Raw genomic sequence first — 20,793 nt, 5'->3', positions numbered from 1 at the left:
ACACCTATCTGGACTTGGCAACGAGTGCCGCTGATGCGACCGAACACTTTCGAGATCAGAAAGATTGCGAAGTGGAAAAGCTTTTCTGGTCGCAGTTTCATAATCCAGAGCGTCCACTGGCAGTGGATGATCGTTTGTCTCAATGGGCCGAACTGAATAGGTTGTCCGGACTCTCCATGAAGTACATCATGGATCATCTATGGCCGGGGAGATCGGAGCCGAAGAGTTATTTAAGCTTGGTCCAGCAATTCCTTGACGCGGTGCCGCGTATTAATGCAATGAAGAGGTCAGCATGCATAGAGGGCGCAAGGATGGCTCTTGCCCGTGTCAAGACATACTGGGCAGAGATGGAGACCACTGTTGTTGCGTCCCGTGATTCGGACAGAAGCCGAGTATCTTCCGAGCACTATTTTCAGGAAGTCCTTGAAGGCGCTCGTTTAATAGAAGCGCAGTGCTCGAAGGATGCTATGTTATGATAGCATATGTAATTGAAAAGTAGTATTTTGATAAACTGTAGTGGCCTTTTTTATACTTGTGCCTCCAAGTATTATTAACACCTTCTATGCGGCCATTTTAAGATATATAAATATATATACATGTATAGAATCTGAAAGATGGCAGTCGTTGGCTTCAGCCCCCACGCACATAGTGCGGGGGTGCTCGCAGAAGACGCATTTTCACACTTAACCCAACGTCTTGGTCCTACAAAGGAGGTGATAGCGCAGTGGGCCAGGCAACCGGAATATAATGCTTTAACACTTTCACTTAGCCATAGGAGTTTGGAAATGAGACTCTTTAGGTAGCTCCTTGGTGGCAACTGCGCTCGTCCGAATTCGGGGCGCGTATGTGCCTGACCGGGAAGCGGTCCTTCGTTAAAGCGGAGGAATCCGATAGATTCCGATTGGTCATCGAGTGGCTGACCAGTCTCACGCTACATCATGACAGTCAGTTTTCGGCTTTCTCTACTGAGGTGCTCGCCCTGGCCGAACTGGGGGCACAATCGCAGTAGTTCTCCTGGTGCTACCTTAGCCGATAGAGCGGAACGTAAGGTAGCCGAACTCAGGAGCCGGGCAACCCAACATTTGACCAAAGACATGATTCGGAGCTGATGCATATAGTGCCAAAACTCGCGACGCCGAACACTCCCTAAGGTGTTCGGTCTTTATGAGTGCGGGCCAAACAACACTCTTTATTAAAAAAGCCCCTAGTGTCCAGGTACGCGCAAAAATTCTGACGTGGCCACATGCCAAGACGCCAGCCTCCTCCTTGGTTATGTTGGAAAGAAAAAACCAGGGGATGTGTAGCAACAAGAGACAGTAAAAAAGGTTTACGCAGGGTCTTAATCTAAAAAGAATCCTTTAGGATGGGTCCCTACTGCACGTCTGCGCCTGTGTCTCCGTTGTGCCGTATCCTGGACGGGCACCGCACGACGTTCATCTGTAAAAGAGAGGAACTGAGTTGAAAACTGGTCGTGCCGAAAAAGTTTTAAAATAAGCAAAGTATAAAGTAAGATATATAAGTTTGAGCTTTATTGTCTCTTATTGTATATGCGTGGAGCCCCTAGTGCGGGGGTATATGGCTTCTAGGCCTGCACCAATGATGATTTTGCAACGAACTCGTCTATCCGCGTTCGTGGTCTTGAATGACCTATTTTGAAGTTTATTGGCCAGTGAGGCTATTTTGCTGTGGGGCTGTCAAAGCGGCCGCATAGTCCTCCGCTTGGGGAGGCGCACTTTAGTGCTTCCCCTTCAAACAGATGATGCCTCGTGGACCGGGCATCTTGAGCGTAAGAGATGCGTAATGCGGTATTGCGTTAAAGCGAGCGAAAGCTTCGCGTCCCAGTAGTGCTTGATAGCGACTTGAGAACGGGACGATATGGAAGGTCAGCTTTTCGCGGCGGAGGTTATCGGCAGAGCCGAATGTGACTGTGAGCCGAAAAAAAACCCGTACAATGGGTGTCGGGACCAGGTATTACCCCTTGAAAGGAGGTTTTGCTGCGGCGGATTCTTGCTGGGTTTATCCCCATGTGCTGGATTGTATCCTGGTATATCAGGTTTAGTCCACTGCCGCCGTCCATAAGGACATTTGAAAACTTGAGTCCGCCAATTATTGGATCGAGTATTAAGGCAGTCCAGCCTACATTCTTGATATTCCTAGAATAATCTAGCTGATCGAAGATGATCGGTTTTGACAACCAGTGGCAGGACCCTTTAGGCCGTGTGGTGCGTACCTTTACGGGCGCCGCACGTTTTATTATGTGAAGTGAGTTCACTGTCTTTACTTCTTGTGGAAAGTTCTTTTGTTTCCTGGTACTCTATTTTTGGGGTTCGTCCTCGTCTTCGCTTGGTGTGTCGAGCCCCTTGTGTTCGGCATTGAGTCTGCCGGATTGTTTGAAAACCCAACAGTCTTTGTGGGTATGGTTAGCAGGCTTCCCGGGAGTACTGTGTATCTGACATATCCTGTCCAGGATTTTATTTAAGTTGGATGGATCGTCCCTGTTATCCTGGGGGGCGATTTTTCCTTATTTTGCCGTGAGCCTTTGAATCCGGCATTGACTGCCGTGCTCTTCAGACTTTTGTTTTTAATCCAGCGACGGTCCTTTTTGCGTCGCGATTTTCCGTTTCCATCCCTAGTTTTGGATGTACTTGGGTCGCTGGGGCTGCACCTTACCAACCAGCTGTCCTCCCCTGCACAAAAGCGGGTCATGAGGCTTGTTAGTGCGGCCATTGTTCTTGGCTTTTCTTGGCCGAGGTGTCTGGCGAGCCATTCGTCTCGGACATTATGCCTGAAAGCTGCTAAGGCTTCGGCGTCCAGACAGTCGACTATCTGATTCTTTTTAGTGAGGAATCTATTCCAGAACTGCCGAGCTGATTCTCCGGGTTGTTGAGTTATGTGACTAAGATCGTCTGCATCCGGGGGACGGACATAGGTCCCTTGAAAGTTTGCTCGGAAAGCATCCTCGAGCTCTTCCCAGCTTCCAATTGTGTTTTCTGGAAGGCTTTTAAGCCAATGTCGGGCTGGCCCTTTAAGCTTAAGGGGTAGATATTTTATGGCGTGGAGATCATCTCCTCTAGCCATGTGTATGTGGAGGATATAATCCTCGATCCAGACTCCAGGGTCTGTTGTTCCATCATATGCCTCTATGTTTACGGGTTTGAATCCCTCTAGAAATTCATAGTCCAGGACCTGATCGGTGAAACATAGAGGGTGTGTGGCGCCCCTGTATTTGGGTGTGCCGGATTCTGATGATGGCTTCATAGCATTGCTTATGTGAGCCTGCTTTCTTGGCCCATAAATGGACCTGACTGGGCCATGATGCGGATCCTTAAGTGGGTCGCATGCCGATCTAGGTGCGGCGCCGCTTGCCGTTTTATGGGGTCGTCTATCCGGCCGTGTGGCTTTTTGATTTTTCGAATGCGAGGGCTCTAGGGCCTCTTCGTCGAATTCAGGCAGTAGCTTTCTTTTTGGATAGCTTTTGGTGCGGCGACTGTCGCCGTACATATCTGTTGTATTGGTTACTTTGCTCCATCTAATCCGGAGTGCATCTTCCGCTGTTTTTAGCTTCCGCTTCTGCTTCTTTAGGCTGCGTGCGGTTGCAACGAGCCTCTCGTGGAGATTCTTCTGCTCCATAGGTTTATTCGGCGTGAGGTTGTCTGGAATGCCGTTTTCGCCGGAGGAGGGATGTTCGGCTTCTCTATCCGTGTTTCCCTGTTCAGACGGTTGCTCTAAGGCCTGCTCGTCGTCTGTCGGCTCGTCCTGCTCTATGGCTGGGTTTTTGTCGAGGCGGGGCTTGGGTCGGCGTTTACGCCGACGCTTTTATTGCTTTTCGGGGGGTCGATCTCTCGTCCCATCCCCTTTTTCCTCGTTGTCGCTTCCTTTAGGGGTGTCCACCATGAACACATCGTGAGATAAGGTGGTTGTCCAATGCCCTATGGGCGTTGGTTCGTCGGTATCTCCTGCATCGTCATCCATGCTGTCGATGTCTCCGGAGTCGAAGTTGAGCATGCCGTTTAAATTGTCGACAGTGGCTACCAAGTGGGTGGTGGGTGGGCTTTGAATTTCTTCATCGTCCGTATCCCATCCTCGCTGACCGTAATCCGGCCAGGGCTCTCCTGATAAAGAGAGAGACTTTAGAGAATTCAGAATGTCGCCGAAGGGCGAGTGCTGAAAGATGTCCGTGGCGGTGAACTCCATGATCGGCGCCCAATCGGATTCGATCGGCAGGGGCGCGGAGGGCTCGGAGCTCGGAGAGGAATCCGGCTCCTCGGAGTCACGGGCTATGCGGAGTGCGGGGCTGGGGTTCGGCTCCATCGCCTCTGAGACCGCAGCCCCTGAGGCAGCGTCCAACCGCTGATCCTCGATCGGTGCAGTAGGCTCCGAATCAATGGTCGGAACCGATGTGTGTGCGGCCTCCAAGGCGCTGTTCGGTGGCAGAGCTATATCATGCCCATCGAGACAGTGCGGCACGCTTGGCTGTGGCTCGAATCCGTCAAAGATCAAGTCCCTACGGATGTCAGCCGTGTAGTTTAGGCTTCCAAACCTGACCTGATGGCCAGGGGCGTAACTTTCGATCTGCTCAAGGTGGCCAAGCGAATTGGCCCGCAGTGCGAAGCCGCCGAAGACGAAGATCTGTCCGGGGAGAAAAGTCTCACCCTGGACTATATCGTTGTTGATGATCGAAGGAGCCATCGGGCCTAAAAGCGACGACACAGAGGAACTCTCAATGAAAGCACTAATGTCGGTGTCAAAACCGGCGGATCTCGGGTAGGGGGTCCCGAACTGTGCGTCTAGGCCGGATGGTAACAGGAGACAGGGGACACTTTGTTTTACCCAGGTTCGGGCCCTCTCGATGGAGGTAAAACCCTACTCCTGCTTGATTAATATTGATGATATGGGTAGTACAAGAGTAGATCTACCACGAGATCAAGGAGGCTAAACTCTAAAAGCTAGCCTATGGTATGATTGTTGTGTATGGAGTTTATTCTGTCCTACGGACTACAACCCTCCGGTTTATATAGACACCGGATAGGGTTAGGGTTACATAGAGTCGGTTACAATGGTAGGAGATCTTGAATATCGCATCGCCAAGCTTGCCTTCCACGCCAAGGAAAGTCCCATCCGGACACGGGATGAAGTCTTCAATCTTGTATCTTCATAGTTCAGGAGTCCGGCTGAAGTTATAGTCCGGCTATCCGAACACCCCCTAATCCAGGACTCCCTCAACTACTGCTTAGGGTTTCCCCGAGCGTGCAACATTCGCTTGCCAGTCTCCTTTTGACAGTAGTAGGGCGGTAGTAGCACGGTAGTACCGCTCCGGCAGTACTACAACCCATACTACCGTCGCCACTACCGCTTGCGGGGTTTTCCTCTATGCAAGGTTCTGTTCCCACTTTGCGCTAAGCGGTAGTAGAGCGGCACTAGGACGGTAGTACCTCTTTGCACGGTACTGTCGCCCCTGGCACCCTCTACTACCGTTGCCTCTCCAGGTCTAGAAACCCTATGCGGTAGTACCGCTAGGGTCAGCGGTAGTACCGCTCCGGTGGCACTAGCGTAGGTACACTCTGTGTATTTTAGGCTTGTGTGGGGTAGTACCGCCTAAGCGGTAGTACCGCTTAGTTGTGGGCACAGGGCAGAAAAACGGTTGGATTTTGTTCCCCTATATAAAGGGGGGGGGGTCTTCTTCTTCTTAGGGTTGACCTTTTCCCCCCAAGCTCCATTGCCTTTCAAAAGCTCATTCTTGCCCGTTCTCTCTTCCTAGCCAATCAAACTTGTTGATTTTCTAGGGATTGGTTGAGAAGGCTCCGATCTACACTTCCACCAAGAGAAATTTGGTTCCCCCCACTAATCCCTTGCAGATCTTGTTACTCTTGGGTGTTTGAGCACCCTAGATGGTTGAGGTCACCTCAGAGCCATATTCTAATGTGGTGAAGCTCCGTGGTTTCGTTGGGAGCCTCCAATTCGGTTGTGGAGAGAGCCCCAACCTTGTTTGTAAAGGTTCGGTTGCCGCCTTCAAGGGCACCAATAGTGGATTCATGGCTTCTTGCATTGTGTGAGGGCGTGAGGAGAATATGGTGGCCCTAGTGGCTTCTTGGGGAGCATTGTGCCTCCACACCGCTCCAACGGAGACGTACTTCCACTTAAAGGGAAGGAACTTTGGTAACACATCATCATCTCCACCGGCTCCACTCTTGGTTATCTCTTACCTTTACTTGTGCAAACTTTTAGTGTGATGTATCCCTTGCTTGCTTGTGTGTTTGTTGTTGTTGCATCATATAGGTTGCTCACCTAGTTGCACATCTAGACAACCTATTTTTTTGCTAAGTTTAATTTGGTCAAGAAAAGTTAAAAATTGTTAGTTGCCTATTCACCCCCCTCTAGTCAACCATATCGATCCTTTCACCCGGGAATCCTGGTATCTACCTGTGATCATCCTGACGGAATGCCACCCAGACTCAAAGAGATGGATGGCTTCAAGGCCGGAAAGCATATGTGTGCAACCGCAAGTCATTATGGGCTATGGCTTGGTTGACCTTAGTCGTGACTCTGCATGGTCAGTTGCTAGCAGATGTAGACGAATGATATGATTGGATGGGCACTGACATCTGTCGGATGATTGCTCTGGAAGACCATGTTTCGATCGTCCCGTTCTCAAACACCAGGCAGTGCGAGGACATAACGGGAGGGATCGAATCTTGCGGGTAAAGTGTACAAGACTCTGAAGAGTAACAACCTAATCGATTAGTCATGTCCCCGGTTATAGACAATATAAGCACTGGAGAAGATGCTATCAGCCAGTCTTAACACAATTAATTATAATGAGTGGGGTTTATTAATAATTTTGGGATATGAGAATTGGTTGGTGGAACCATCTCATTAACAACCAACTTTTGTAGTAATTTTTTCATTTGACTCCTTTATTGTAGGAAAAAAACAGCTTTTCGCACAAATTATAAACTTAGAGCCCCACCAGCCATATTTGCATATAGTATGGATATTTTATTTTATCAGTTCTTTCTTGTGACTTTGCCGGCATATTCAAAATGCTGACCTACACGACTACAACGTCTCATGTTGAAGAGTATTATTCCGAGGAGTGAGGCTACATTATACGCTTGGTGATATGCCATTGGAGTCGCATGGACTTGCTATCTTCTACATCTTCTGCAGTAGTTTATCTCATGAGTTGGCCTTCAGCCAATTTATTATTTTTGTAATAAAGACTCTATATTATATTTAGGTGTAATAAAACATGTGCGATTGCACTTTGATATATACATTGATATATAGTGTGTGCCAGCATGATCTTGGGATGGTATAGATGCACACAGACTTGACCGTTTTCGGGTCGGGTCGCTACAGGTTTTTTCATCAAACATCTTTACGAATAAGATACTCTCGTAGCATCAAAATGTAAACGAGAAATACATAACATAGTTTGTGTAGAAAACCAAGCATAATATAGAAATCTGTCGCCACAAAATCCAACAAGCACATCCAAATACAGATATCTCTCTTAGGCCCTATTTGGTGGAATTTTCCACTGGCTTCCACCGCTGAAAAGCCCAAAGCTAACCAAACAGACATATTCCAAACGTGCTTCCCCTGAATCCATCAAAAAACACATGCACAAGAGAAAGCTACCAAATAGGTGCTTTTGTGGATTTGGATTCCTCTTTCCCCGAGCTTACCCCAGCCTTTGGATGATTTTACCAACCTTGCCACCAAAACAAGTCGAACCGGTACCAAAGTCCCAATTGAGCAAGCAACTCATCGAGGCCTTTGGATGAATTTACCAACCTTGCCACCAAAACAAGTCAAAACGGTACCAGAGTCCCAATTGAGCGTCGCTATCCGGTCGACCCTCTGGTGAAGCTTTGCCACTCTGGACGTCACCTCACCTTGCTAGGTTTCCGCGTTCCACCCCCTCCGGTTGGCCCTCCCTGCACGGTGTCGTCTCCCAGTTATGACAAAACTTCTTTTGCTTCATTGCTAGCATGCACTACCAATTGATGGTTGTGATGAACTGATTCATATGCACAATGATGGGAAGAGGCGATGGAGTTGCCACACGAGAGGAGACATGATGTGAATGAAAGGTTACAACAGCCAAGAGGAAATGAGAAGGAATTTGTGTTTTTTTTTGCAAAGATCGTTTGTGGTCTTTATATGAATTTGAACGACTTGTACAAAGTTATAGTTTCCTTTTGAATTTGTGATATTTATATGAATATATTCATGAATAATTTGAGATCTTTGTACCAATTTATGCGAGTGTTGATGAATTTTCTATAAAATTGGAATGTACCGACTATGTTGAACTTCGGTACTATCGTTTTGTTCATATTTTTCAAGCCCATGCAACATTAAAACTTGATAATTTCCTTCCAAAATGATCATTTACATGCCATTCATCAGTGTATAAATTGATGTTTACAGTTAATTAATATATAAACAGTCTTCAAGGGCATTAAAAACAATTCTTATAAAATTTTTTCTTCAGATTTTCCACTGCAGCTTTCTCACAATCCAGAGCCAAACTAAACACCACCTATGCTCCTGCTCCTTATAAGGTGCCTAGACAAATAGCAGAGGAGGCTATCCACCTAAAGTTCACCTAATAAGAGCAAAAGAATTTTGCGTAGGGTTTCTCCAGGTAGTATCCACATCCAGAACGTGTACGAGTCGAGCTCCCCTGCTGCCAGGCAGCCAAATCCTATAAAACCCCCAACAAAATATATATCCCTATCCTCCTCTCTCGCAAATTGCTTTTTGTTCGTTTCCCCCTGACCCCCCCCCCCCCCCGGCACCCCTCCTCTTCCGCCCCGCAGCCGCCGGCCGTTTCAATTCGCCGAGGGCAAACTCGCCGACCCAGCTCAAGAAATCGACGCCGATACGACCTTACCCCTATCTCGCCGACTGATTACGAGCGGATTGGGGGCCCTTCAATCGGGAGAGAGGCGCCCCGTGATACGATACGGGGGCAATTGGAGGCGGCGGCGGCCCCGATTTTTTTCCCCGTGATTTTTTCGGGGCTGATTATAGGGGCGGCTCTGGTGATAGCCCTATCTAGGGTTTCGGTTGGGCGGCGAGGCGAAGGCGCTGCCGCGCTAGGGTTTCGGTGGTAGCCCTGCCTCCACGGAGGGGTGGCGTGGAGGTCGCCGGCATGCGTTGATTGGTGATAAGGGGATAGGAGCGGAGCGTTGGCAGCGGCGGCGGCGTGGCATTGCAGCCGCGGATTAGGCTGGTGGGCGCACCGATTGGATCGCTGGAGAAGGACCTCCCCTCTCCGCAGCCATTGGTGGGTAGATGGTGAGTGGTGCCCCCCATGGAGCAGGACATACCCGCCTTCAAGCCGCAATGGCTGATGCAGGGACAGGTCACGGCCACTGGTGCCGCGACCCTCTGGGCCGCAGCTTCGTCACGCAAAGGTGAATTCACCAGCCTTCCAATTTTGTGTTTGCTACTCTCAGACTGCTAGTGTTATAAATGTAATCTATCGCCGGGTGCTGCTAGCTGTGGCTTTCTATGATTGAATGTGGACATCTGTGGTGAAACGGGATGCATCTTGATTCACGCTGGAGATACATGCTTATTTAATGGGATACTTGCGTGCGGGTATTGTTTAAGAGGAGATTAGGGTTTTGTGGTGCCTTTTAGCCTGATGTGATTTTGCTTTGAAAATAGAGATTGGTGAATTCGAATGTTGTTTCTTGGATTAATTAGATTAGATGATGGGAATATTGGCACAAATATGGGCATCATTGAAGAATTCATGTGTTATTTATCTAGTATCAAGGGTTCCTGTAGTTTGAAATGATGCTCATACGATTCAGGTGGTATCAGCTGCGGGTGTCAGCTGCAATAACAAACCATTGCGTTGTGTTCATTACATGTTTTACTGTAGTTTATACTATTTGTAAACATGGTAACATCTGGAAGGCTCGTGACACATTTTTTTTTGGAACGAAGACGCTAGAAGCGTCCCTCTGGTTTACAAAGTAGATCAAGCCATCAACTGAGGGGTTAATGCTTTATTAATTTATTTATGACCATGCTTTATTTACTCTGTAGTATACCAATTTAACATTTATAGTTGTTGGTGGAATATGTTTCCTTGAACAGCTAAACGACAATTATTTGCAAGTGGAAAGTACCTTGCTAAAAGGGCATCACACTTAAATTGAACCATCTATACATTGTTGTACTAGGAAGCAGCACTTTTTGTTAGTATGGAAGGCTGTTTGACCTACTAATGTTAACTTTCAACAAATAAATGGAATTGGCCAACATTGGCAAGAAAGATGAACTTAATATGGTGCTAAGGAGGCATTGGCCCCCCAAATAATTGGCAACCATCCTAAAATTGTTATCTTGGTGGCAGGCGAGTTTTGGCCACCATGCAGACATACCCTGCTACTTCTTTTCAATTACAGTGATTTTTATGTGCTCTTACGAGCATACTATTTGTCTGCAAATGCCATTATGAAGAATGACTCTTACGTGGGGTGGGGGGAGGGGGAGACATTGTAGTTTCATACACCTGTGAACTATAAGTGGCATTGTTTTTCTGTGTTGCAATGCTGTCATATATTATCCTAACAAGTCTTCTCTTGGATATTCTAGTAGATTGTCAAGGTAAGGGTGGTTCATCAAGAAATCGCTCATCTGGGCACAACCGTGACCAGAGTTCCCGGCAGTCTTCATCACGGAGGAGTTCAGTCTCAAGTGGATCCCGGAGGCTTGACCGGGATGACATGGGGAAGACAAGGGGCTATGCAAATTTTGGAAGGAACAAGGATAAGGAGAGGGAGAAGGATTTTGATTCCCGTGATAGGGAGAGTAGGTCCGTTACAGCAGATCGTGATGGCTTTCAATCATTTAGCTCATGTAGACCTGAAAGGGATAGGTTAAATCGTGCTCGCTCGAAGGCAGACACATCAAGTAAGGGAGTAATTAGTCTAAATAATGGTAGTACATCTAAAAGCAATACTGTTGGCGTTGCCTTTGAGCGAGAATTCCCACAGCTTAGTTCCGAGGACAAGAATGGAAGGCAAGACATTAGCAGAGTCCCATCTCCTGGTATCACCACCCCAATTCAGAGCCTGCCTCCATTTACTCCATCTGATGGCTGGACTTCCAAGCTAGTAGGAGCTCCTCTATCAAGTGAGCCAAAGAAAAATCTTGTTGCCTCTTCTGTACCACAAGCCGCTCCTAGTAAAAAGCCTGAAGTAGCACTGAACAGTGGAACTGCATTAAGCATGGCAGAGACTGTTATGCAAGCTCCTCAGAGAACTTCGTCTGGACCTCAGGTAGGAACCATGGCATGGTGTTTATAATGTTCTCATTGATATAAATGTTGTCTCTCTGGATTCATGTTCACGTACTCTTTTGCTTGTAGCTATCAATTGATGCTCAGAAGATTGAAGAAAGAACTTTGAGACAAAACACTCTAAGACCTATGACTTCTGCAACAAGCAAATCTTCTGTGAGTTATCTTCTGCCTTTTGACCAGAAGATTTTTTCACATTTAGTACCTTTTACCTGCAAGAATGGTTGTGATTTACTTTTTGCTCTTACTTGTGGGTGTAAATCACTTCCCATATTTGCTGGCAGTTGCAGTAATAAAATAATTTATCAATATATATGTATGTATGTATGTATGTATGTATAATGTATGTATGTATGTATGTATGTATGTATGTATGTATATGTATATGTATATATATACGGTTAACTCTTGGTGTTGGACTAGACATTACATTTTCTGTTTCCTATGTTATGATTTAGTATAACATCATGAGCCACTTCATTTGCCTCTGATATATGCAAAATGTAGTATCGGATTTTCTGCTCTAGCATGATCACATGTTTAATTGTACCCGAACATTACTCAACTAATGGTACTCCGGGAGATGCTTTATATTTCACTGGTTGTGCAGATATGCACTAAGGCGATCTAAACATGCTTTGGAAGTGGAATATTTACACCCTTGCTATTTTGTATGTTAAGAAGCATGGGCAGAATGACTGCTATGAAGTGCATAAATAATTTGCATGTGATACCTACTTTCCTGCGCTTCATGTTTCACTCTAATGCGATTTAAAAATATATTCTGAAGTATTCCTAAGGGCTACTGTCCTGAATTAGTTTGATAGGTTGTTTTCCTTGTGTGTGTTATGAACTTTGACGGTTTGACCAATAGGTAAATACTGTGGAAGGATGCCAGATGGCACAGCTTGAAAGAAGAGGGAACCTAGTAGAGAAGGATTTATCACTACTCTTGCTTGATGATCAAAATAATCGTTCATCTTATGCAGAGATGTGTGTGTGCCTAATAACAAAATATTGATTGAAACGATGTGTAAAATGGTAACTTAAAAAGAGAAGGAAATAACTACTAAATCTAGCAGGGAAACTAATCTCCCAAATCCTATACCTATGGATTTGATTGCTGTTGCCACATCCATTGCCCTAATCGGTGTCACCATGCCCATGATGGCAGTGTGCTAGACTATGATTATCTGGATGTGACCTTGTTCTGTCCCTGAGGTGCAATGTGCCACCAGGTGTGTTCGACATATACTATAATTAAAAAGCAAGCAAAAGTTTTGCCTTGAAAAGATAAGGCTCACTCATAAAACTGATGCTAGTAAACGTTACATGGTTCTGGCAATTGTGTGTTCTGGTTGTGTTTGTCTCACCTTTTTTGAGTGTGTGATATGCATGCACCAATGTATTTTGCTTAGCTAACTTATTTCAAGATTATTCAGGTAACAAGCTCTTCCAAATCAAAAGGAACACGGATTGGAGATCTTGCTGGTACTAGTAAGGCCATACAACAATCATTAGCACTTCCCGCCAATGGTTCTGTTCGAGCTCCAGCCAAGGCCGAGCTTTCAAAGCTTACTCTTTCAGGAAGCTTTAAAATCCTCAGCCGAGAGCAAAATTGTACTGCACAGACTCCTAAAGACTCTCCAGGCAATCCTGCGAGTCCTCCAGCTCGTGTGGCTTCCATGGAACCACACAAGAAGCCTCCTCTCAGCCAAAAGCCCAAGGTTTCCACACATGATCTTCCTCTAGTGCAAGGTTCATCTTGTGGTGTTAGCAAATCAAGATTAAAGTTCTTCCAGTCGTTGCGAACCAAATCTAATGGTTCAAGTTCAGCCGTTGAGTCAGGTTGTGAGCCATCTCCATCCAGCGGAGTTGATGCGAAGCATGATTCTTGTCTTAATTCTGGAATGAAATGCATGGGGAATGGAAAGTGTTTCTGTGAAGAAGCAAATTCTTCCGAGGGATCCCAGCGGCACCATTCAGACAATGAAGAGAACAAGTCATCCTTGCAGTCTGTTGACATGGCAGCTGGGGGATCTCAGCAGCTTGTTGTAGAAAACCTGGAGTCTGACTCCTCATCCGAACTTGCTGACACAGGAGATGATGGATTCCAGGTATCCGGCTCAGACAATGCAGATGGTAGCTCCTCCTCAGCACTTGCAGATTCAGATGATGGATACAAGAACTCACAGTCTGGCAATGAGGACGCTAGTTCATCGTCAGAGGCTACTGAACCAGAAGATGAGGAGTATCCAGCTGAAGCCATATTCACTGCAGAAGATCTGGCTTTCATGATATCCCTTGGCTGGAGTAAAGATGAAAAGGTGCAACCTTTGGGTTTGGAAGAAATTGCTGACTATGTAAGTCATTTTCATTCTTAATTTCTGATGTCCTTCACACTCTAGTGACATATGCCCAATTCACCAAAACTTGAGGCCCGTAATGTTTGGACTTAATTAGTAGCCTGTAGTTACTTGTTCACATGAAAAACATTTGACGCCATTTTTTGTTATGACACCAATTGCAATCTTGTGCAGGTGAGGCGCCATAAGGGGCTGGAGCAGAGGCTTTTCTCCATGGAAGCCAACGCCGACATCAAGATAATTCTCCTTTATCTTTGCGGTCAGAGCTAAATGAAAGGTTGAAGGAGCCTAGAGTACAGAAAACAGACGCTTTAAAAGGCAGGTACTTAGGGACTATGGAAGCCACAGTTTGCAAAATGCAATGGCTAGTCACACCTTTTGATGCTGAGAACTGATAGCAAAGAGTCCTTGGCATGAGTTTTGTCTAGATTAACAAGTCGAGATTTTTTTTCCCTGATGACTCTCGTCTATCAACTTGGGGAGGTGGTTCACAAGTAGTTCTGACAATTTTTGGCATGTTGGAAAAATGAGGTTAGGATTTATCATATTTTTCCCAGGAGTACCAAATGTAGGTCCCGTCCTGCTGCCCTTTGAAAAATAGGTTGCTTTTCCCCCTCGTCAGGTCTTATCTTTATTTTCGAAAAGGATAAGGTGGTATTTTCAACCATGAAAAAGGTGGATATGATTACACTCGTCTCAGAAAAAGTTTCTTTAACTCGATGTCCTCTTTTATTTCCTGTGAGATTGATTCGCTATTTGATGGCTACCTTTCTCTTGTCGATTGACTCTGAAGAAAACATTTCGTGATTGACTCTGCAGAAAAGTACTCCCTCTGTAAACTAATATAAGAGTAAACACACTGAGGTAGTGATCTAAATGCTCTTATTAGTGATCTAATCACTCTTATATTAGTTTACGGAGGGAATACCCTCTTTTTTTTTTGAACATGAGGGAATACCCTCTAATAATGTTAATATGTCTAAATATCCGTTGCTCTCACTGAAAAGGTTATTTCCCCTTGGATGGTACACTGCGCGTTGCTGCATTAATTTTGTCAAAAAATGCATAAAAATGGCTAAAAATTCTTTTAAAAAGTACACACATACATATGGATCTACACAGCTTGTTTGCAAAGTTTCATGGCGAAATACTTTTTTAGGTGAGCCATCTTCACCACCATCACCGTAGCTTACCCCGGGCATAAAAACCGAAGACCGAAAACCAAGCTCGAAAAGACCAGGACCGATAGAAAAGACCAAATAAAAAACGGTCTGCACAAATAGAAAACCGAATTTGTTACGGTATGTTTGGCCCCGCTGTTTTAAGACCGAATAGCCAGTATAGACCGAATTAGTGAAGTCCTGCATGTTTACCGAAGGCCCATCCGGCGAACCCAAGACACGAGCAAGATAGACAACTCACAGTTCATCACCAGTCACCACCGTCGAAGCTGTAGTTCGGCAGCACCTCGTCCTCTTCCACGCTGGTCGTCGGCTCGTGGCCTGCTGACCTCTTCCCGAGCTCCACCTCGCAGCTGAAGGTGAGCAAGTTACCTCATCTCTCTATGTGCATCAAACTCATTTGTGACGTTCATGTTCTGTGATGTCCAGATTTTGTTCAGATGTTCATGTTTCGTGATTTACAAATTCTGTGATGTTTATGTCCTGTGATGTCTAGCTCTGTACCCCATGCAGTTTGCATACAACTGGCACTGAAAGTAACATAAATCTGAGTTATGGCAATTAATTTGGTCTGTTTGGTCAGTACCAAAGACTGAATAGTAAATACTAAAGACTGAAGACTGAATAGTGAAGAACCGAAAAGACCCCCAAAAATCTGGTCTTCAATTATGGAAGGCCAAATTTTGAAAAACCGAAAAGACAGGACCGAACAAACTGAAAAGACGAACACCCGGACTGAACCGTAGCACTCATCCAACTAGCCATGTAATCGTGTATCACATCCGAAAACTACTATAAGACATATCATCAATCACTCAATCAATCGTCATGATGTGTTCTTCAATGGTTCTCACGAACCGATCTCCGTGTGTGAGTAGCTCAGTAAGATTATGGGTTGAGGCATAGCCCTGCAACCCGATGCATTTGTTGGAGGGACCAATGCAAGTATTTTGATGTCTTGTATGTGTGAAATAAAATTGCATCGTAGTTGTCTCTTGTCTCATTCACGATCTTTGTCCCTGCAGGTACCCAGGATCATAGGGATCGAGCCATGGAGAGGCTACAGCTAGAGAGACCGTGAAACGCTATTCTGAACACTAGTGACATAAGTGTTTAGTACGGTAGCATGGATCTTATCTCTAGGGATACACAAGGTGTAGCCATCAAATGCCTAATGCTTTTGTTTGATTTATCTTAATTACCGAGGCAATCCCGCTTGACGGATAGAGCCATCGGTTGGACAAGTGACTCTTGATGTAGGACATGTATCGGTCAAGACGTAATTTGGACACATCCCCGCTTCGAAACGTTGCAAGCACATCTTGGTGCTGATTTTCAAAATGCAAACAACTATCATGATGATCGTGTTCGCAAATATATAGTTGTAAGAACAAGTCCTTATACCCATTCCTATTTCTATTTATAAGTGTGTCAACTGTGCAACTTGATTTGATCCAATCCAAAAACTAAAATTTAATTCTCTCACAAAGCTTGTTAGAAACCCTCGTCTTCAAGGTGCACTTCATCTCGTGGGTTCGATAACTCAGGGTCGTCTCTGGGAAAAAAGGTGAGGATCCTTTCTTCTCCTTTATCTAATCTCTAAAGGGAGTCATTAGATGCTCCTAGGGAAGAGGTGTCACACCCTCGATGCGACTATATCTCCCATGTGTCGAGGCACGACTTAGAGGCATAATCGCATTGAAGGCATATGTCGCAAGTTAGGCAATCTTCACAACATCCCATGTAATATAAATAATAAAGGGGAGATAACATAGTTGGCTTACACTCGCCACGTCAATCAAGTACATAAATAACATTACAACACCCAAACACTCATGGCCCGACTACGGCGCCAAAATAAAAGAGAACCCAACATGCGACACGGTCCCGATCACCCCCAACTGGGCACCACTACTGATCATCGGGAAAGGAAACATAGTAATGTTGAGAGTCTTCGTTGAACTCCCACTTGAGCTCAAGCGCGTCTCCTGGAGCGGAATCATCAGGCCCTGCATCTGGTGTAATAGTAATCTGTGAGCCACAGGGACTCAGCAATCTCGCACCCTCGCGATCAAGACTATTTAAGCTTATAGGTAAGGCAAGGTAAATATGAGTGGAGCTGCAGCAAGCGACTAGCAAGTATGGTGGCTAACTTATTCGCAAAAGAGAGCGAGAAGAGGAGGCAAAGCGCGAGCGAGAAACTAGAGAACAACCTGCGCAAACATTACTCCAATACCGTGTCCACTTCCCGGACTCCGCCGAGAAGAGGCCATCACGGTAACACACTCAGTTGATTCATTTTAATTAAGTTAAGGTTCAAGTTATCTACAACCGGACATTAAAAAATTCCCATCCGCCCATAACCGTGGGCACGGCTTTCGAAAGTTCAAATCCCTGCAGGGGAGTCCCAACTTAGCCCATGACAAGCTCTCACGATCAACGAAGGAATAGACCTCCTCCCAAGATGTTCCGATCAGACTCGGTATCTCGGTTCTTCAAGACACTCCGACAGGTTAAAACAAGACCAGCAACACCGCCCGAATGTGCCGACAAATCCCGATAGGAGCTGCACATATCTCTTTCTCAGGGCACACTCAGATAAGCAATCCGTACAACTAAAACCAGCCCTCGAGTTTCCCCGAGGTGGCGCTGCAAGGGGCTCTGGGTTGGACCAACACTCAGAGGAGCACTGGCCCGGGGAGGTTAAAATAATGATGACCCTTGAGTCTGCAGAACCCAAGGGAAAGAAAAGGCTAGGTGGCAAATGGTAAAATCAAGGTTGGGCATTGCTGGAAAAGCTTTAATCAAGGCGAACTATCAAGGGGTTCCCATTATAACCCAACCGCGTAAGGAACGCAAAATCCGGGAACATAACACCGATATGACGGAAACTAGGGCGGCAAGAGTGGAACAAAACACTAGGCGAGAGGCCGAGCCTTCCACCCTTTACCAAGTATATAGATGCATTAAGATAACATAGCAATATAATGATATCCCAACAAGTAAATAAATGTTCCAATAAGGAACGGCCTTCAATCTTCACCTGCAACTAGCAACGCTATAAGAGGGGCTGAGCAAAGCGGTAACATAGCCAAACAACGGTTTGCTAGGACATGGTGGGTTAGAGGTTTGACATGGCAATTTGGGAGGCTTGAAAGCAAGTGGTAGGCATCGTAGCATTGGCATAGCAAAAGAGCGAGCAAACTAGCATAGCAAAGATAGTAGTGATTTCGAGGGTATGATCATCTTGCCTGCACAGTTGTCAGAGTTGACTGGATCCTCAAAAGAAAACTCAACGGGCTCCTCATTAGCGAACTCGTCTCCCGGCTCTACCCAAACAAGACAAACAAGCAACAAGGACACAATCAACCACGTGCAAGGATCAAACAAGATGATGCAAAGATGATATGCTATGCGGGATGCGATGCGGGATGCAAAATGCAAGATATGACAGGAAATGCAAGAACCTGGCCTCAACTTGGGAATCCAAGTGTGCCACTGGAAAGATGAGATGAAATAGCTTGAAAACGATATAAAGAACGCTGGAATCGGAGTTACGGTTTGGAAATGGCAAGCGATTCAAATATGGCCACGTTCTGCGATTTACAACAAGTAGCCATCTAAATGCAATGAGATGAACATGCTACAACACTCAAACATGACAAAAAAATACATGGCAGGGATGCATTCAAGATGCTTAACAAAAGTCTAGCACTGAGTTACGGCCAATTCATCCATTAACAGGTTCAAAAAAGCATGGCAAAAATGCATATGGCAAACAGATCTCAGACTTAGTGAAATTAACACTTGTCTGGAATTTCAGATCAGGTAGCACTCTTCGGAGCAACAAAACTACATGCTACAGGACCTGAACATGGCAAAGTAAAGCATGGCATGGAGCTACTCAAAGATCTTAACAAAAGTCCCTTAGTGACCTTGAGCCAAAAGGGATCAGAAAAATACAATTACAAGCATGTGAACATAGAAAAAACATAATCAGACCACAGACTTAGTGAAAACTGACACATGCTGAAACATAACTCAAGTAGACATGTTTACGAGCTCGATGCACTCACTACAGTGCAAGTCATGACAAGATAAGCATACATCTATGAAGAACACACAAAATGCAAGCTAGATATGGCAAGAACAATAGCATAGCATGCACGGATCAACTACAACATCATCGGCAAAATTACAAACAAGTTGACAATCTGCCCAGATTCACAAAGTAGCAAAAGTAGAGCTCGATTGACTCAAGCTAGGGTGCACCATAATTGCAAACAAAGACATGGATGGATAGAGCACTACAATATTAACAAAACATCCTTACTGATCATCCTCAAAAGAGGCACGGATCACTAGGAAACAACATGAACATATGGCATCATGAGATAAACAGGTCAAGGACTTAGTGAAATTGCTAAGTCCCTGAAAACAGAATTACCAAGTGCACCACTTTGCAAGCTTGTGCTAGTCACCACACACATCACAAAAATACATGGGTTGCACCTCTGGAAAGATGACAAAACCCTTAACAAAACATATGTAGAACATCAGGGCATATCATGCACGCAATAATCATGGCAAAAATGACAAAAAGCTAAATGGAGCAGCAGATCTGACAATTAACTCAAGTAGCCCTCTTCTAACAGAATTTCGGGCATCAAGATGAACTGAAATGAAAATAATGCAATGGAATGCAATGATGTGCTCTCTGAGATGAACATTTTGATATGCTATGTGCATGAATCGGAGCTACGGATGCAAAGTTACGCGGCCATGAACAGGAGCACTTGGGCTAGGAAAATCCGGGGACTTAGTGAAAAAAATCAACCTCTCTCAGATCTAGGGTTTACTGTTCACGGCACGTGAATCGAGGTCCGCCGGGATCTTCGCCGGAGTAGAGCTCGAGGGCGCCGGAGCAGAGGACGAGGAGGAGGTCGGCGGGCGAGGCGGCGGCCGGAGCGAGGAGGCGCGGCGAGCGGCGGGGTCGGCGAGGAGGGAGTCGGCGGCCGGGGCGGCGCTGGTGGCTCCGGCGGGCGGCTAGCGGCGGACGGCGGTCGGAGCGGGGAGGCGGTGGCGGCGGCCGTCGAGGCGAGCTGGGATGGCGGCGGGGCGAGGCGAGCCGGGAGGCGGCGGGGCGCGCGGGGTCGCGGGCCGGGTGGGCCGCGGTCGGGCCTCGCGGGCCTCGGCGGGTGCGGGCGGCGATGTGGTCCGGGGCGCCACGTGGCAACTCCCGGTTGGGGGCGGCGGCGGATCCGGACACGTCCGTCCTGGGATTTTTGTCCGGCGGGCGACGGAGTGGAAAAATTAGGGTTTCGGAGAGGGAGATCCGGATTTCGGGGAAGGGGTCTATAAATAGAGGTAGAGGGAGCTAGGAGAGTCCAAATGAGGTGCGGTTTTCGGCCATGCGATCGTGATCGAACGCCCTAGATGATGGAGCAGGTTTAGGTGGGTTTTGGGCCAAAATGGAAGGGTGTTGGGCTGCAACACACACGAGGCCTTTTCGGTCCCTCGGTTAACCGTTGGAGTATCAAACGAAGTCCAAATGATATGAAACTTGACAGGCGGTCTACCGGTAGTAAACCAAGGCCACTTGGCAAGTCTCGGTCCAATCCGTAAATGTTTAATCCCCACACATGAAAGAAAGGTAGAAAAGACCACCGGAGGAGAACAAAGCGCCGGAATGCAAAACGGACAACGGGGAAAATGCTCGAATGCATGAGATGAACACGTATGCAAATGCAATGCACATGATGACATGATATGAGATGCATGACAACGATAACAACACACGGAGACAAAAACCTGAACCCGAGAAAATAAAATAACTTAAAGCCGGAAACGGCAAGAGTTGGAGTACAAATTGGGAAAGTTACATCCGGGGTGTTACAAGAGGGGATCAACGGTTTCT

At 46.2% G+C, this 20,793-nt stretch overlaps 1 protein-coding gene across 2 annotated transcripts; it reads left to right on the top strand.

Annotated features, from left to right (window-relative positions):
- Positions 1-8,779: 8,779 nt before the first annotated feature.
- LOC125513122 lies at positions 8,780-14,427 on the top strand. 2 transcript variants are annotated; one of them, XM_048678166.1, is made up of 5 exons: positions 8,780-9,428; positions 10,624-11,309; positions 11,399-11,485; positions 12,772-13,692; positions 13,870-14,427. In XM_048678166.1, exons 1-5 carry the CDS (start codon positions 9,326-9,328, stop codon positions 13,963-13,965), a joined length of 1,893 nt encoding a protein of 630 aa, XP_048534123.1. In that variant the 5' UTR covers positions 8,780-9,325; the 3' UTR covers positions 13,966-14,427. The 2 variants fall into 2 exon arrangements, with proteins under 2 accessions (XP_048534123.1, XP_048534124.1); XM_048678167.1 differs by having other exon boundaries at positions 8,781-9,428; positions 10,627-11,309.
- The last annotated feature ends 6,366 nt before the right edge of the window (positions 14,428-20,793 follow it).

Source organism: Triticum urartu, chromosome 6, assembly GCF_003073215.2.
Source record: "Triticum urartu cultivar G1812 chromosome 6, Tu2.1, whole genome shotgun sequence".
NCBI classification, from domain to species: Eukaryota; Viridiplantae; Streptophyta; class Magnoliopsida; order Poales; family Poaceae; genus Triticum; species Triticum urartu.
The sequence above is the reverse complement of the archived record's forward strand: the minus strand, read 5'-3'. Positions and strand labels throughout refer to the sequence as shown.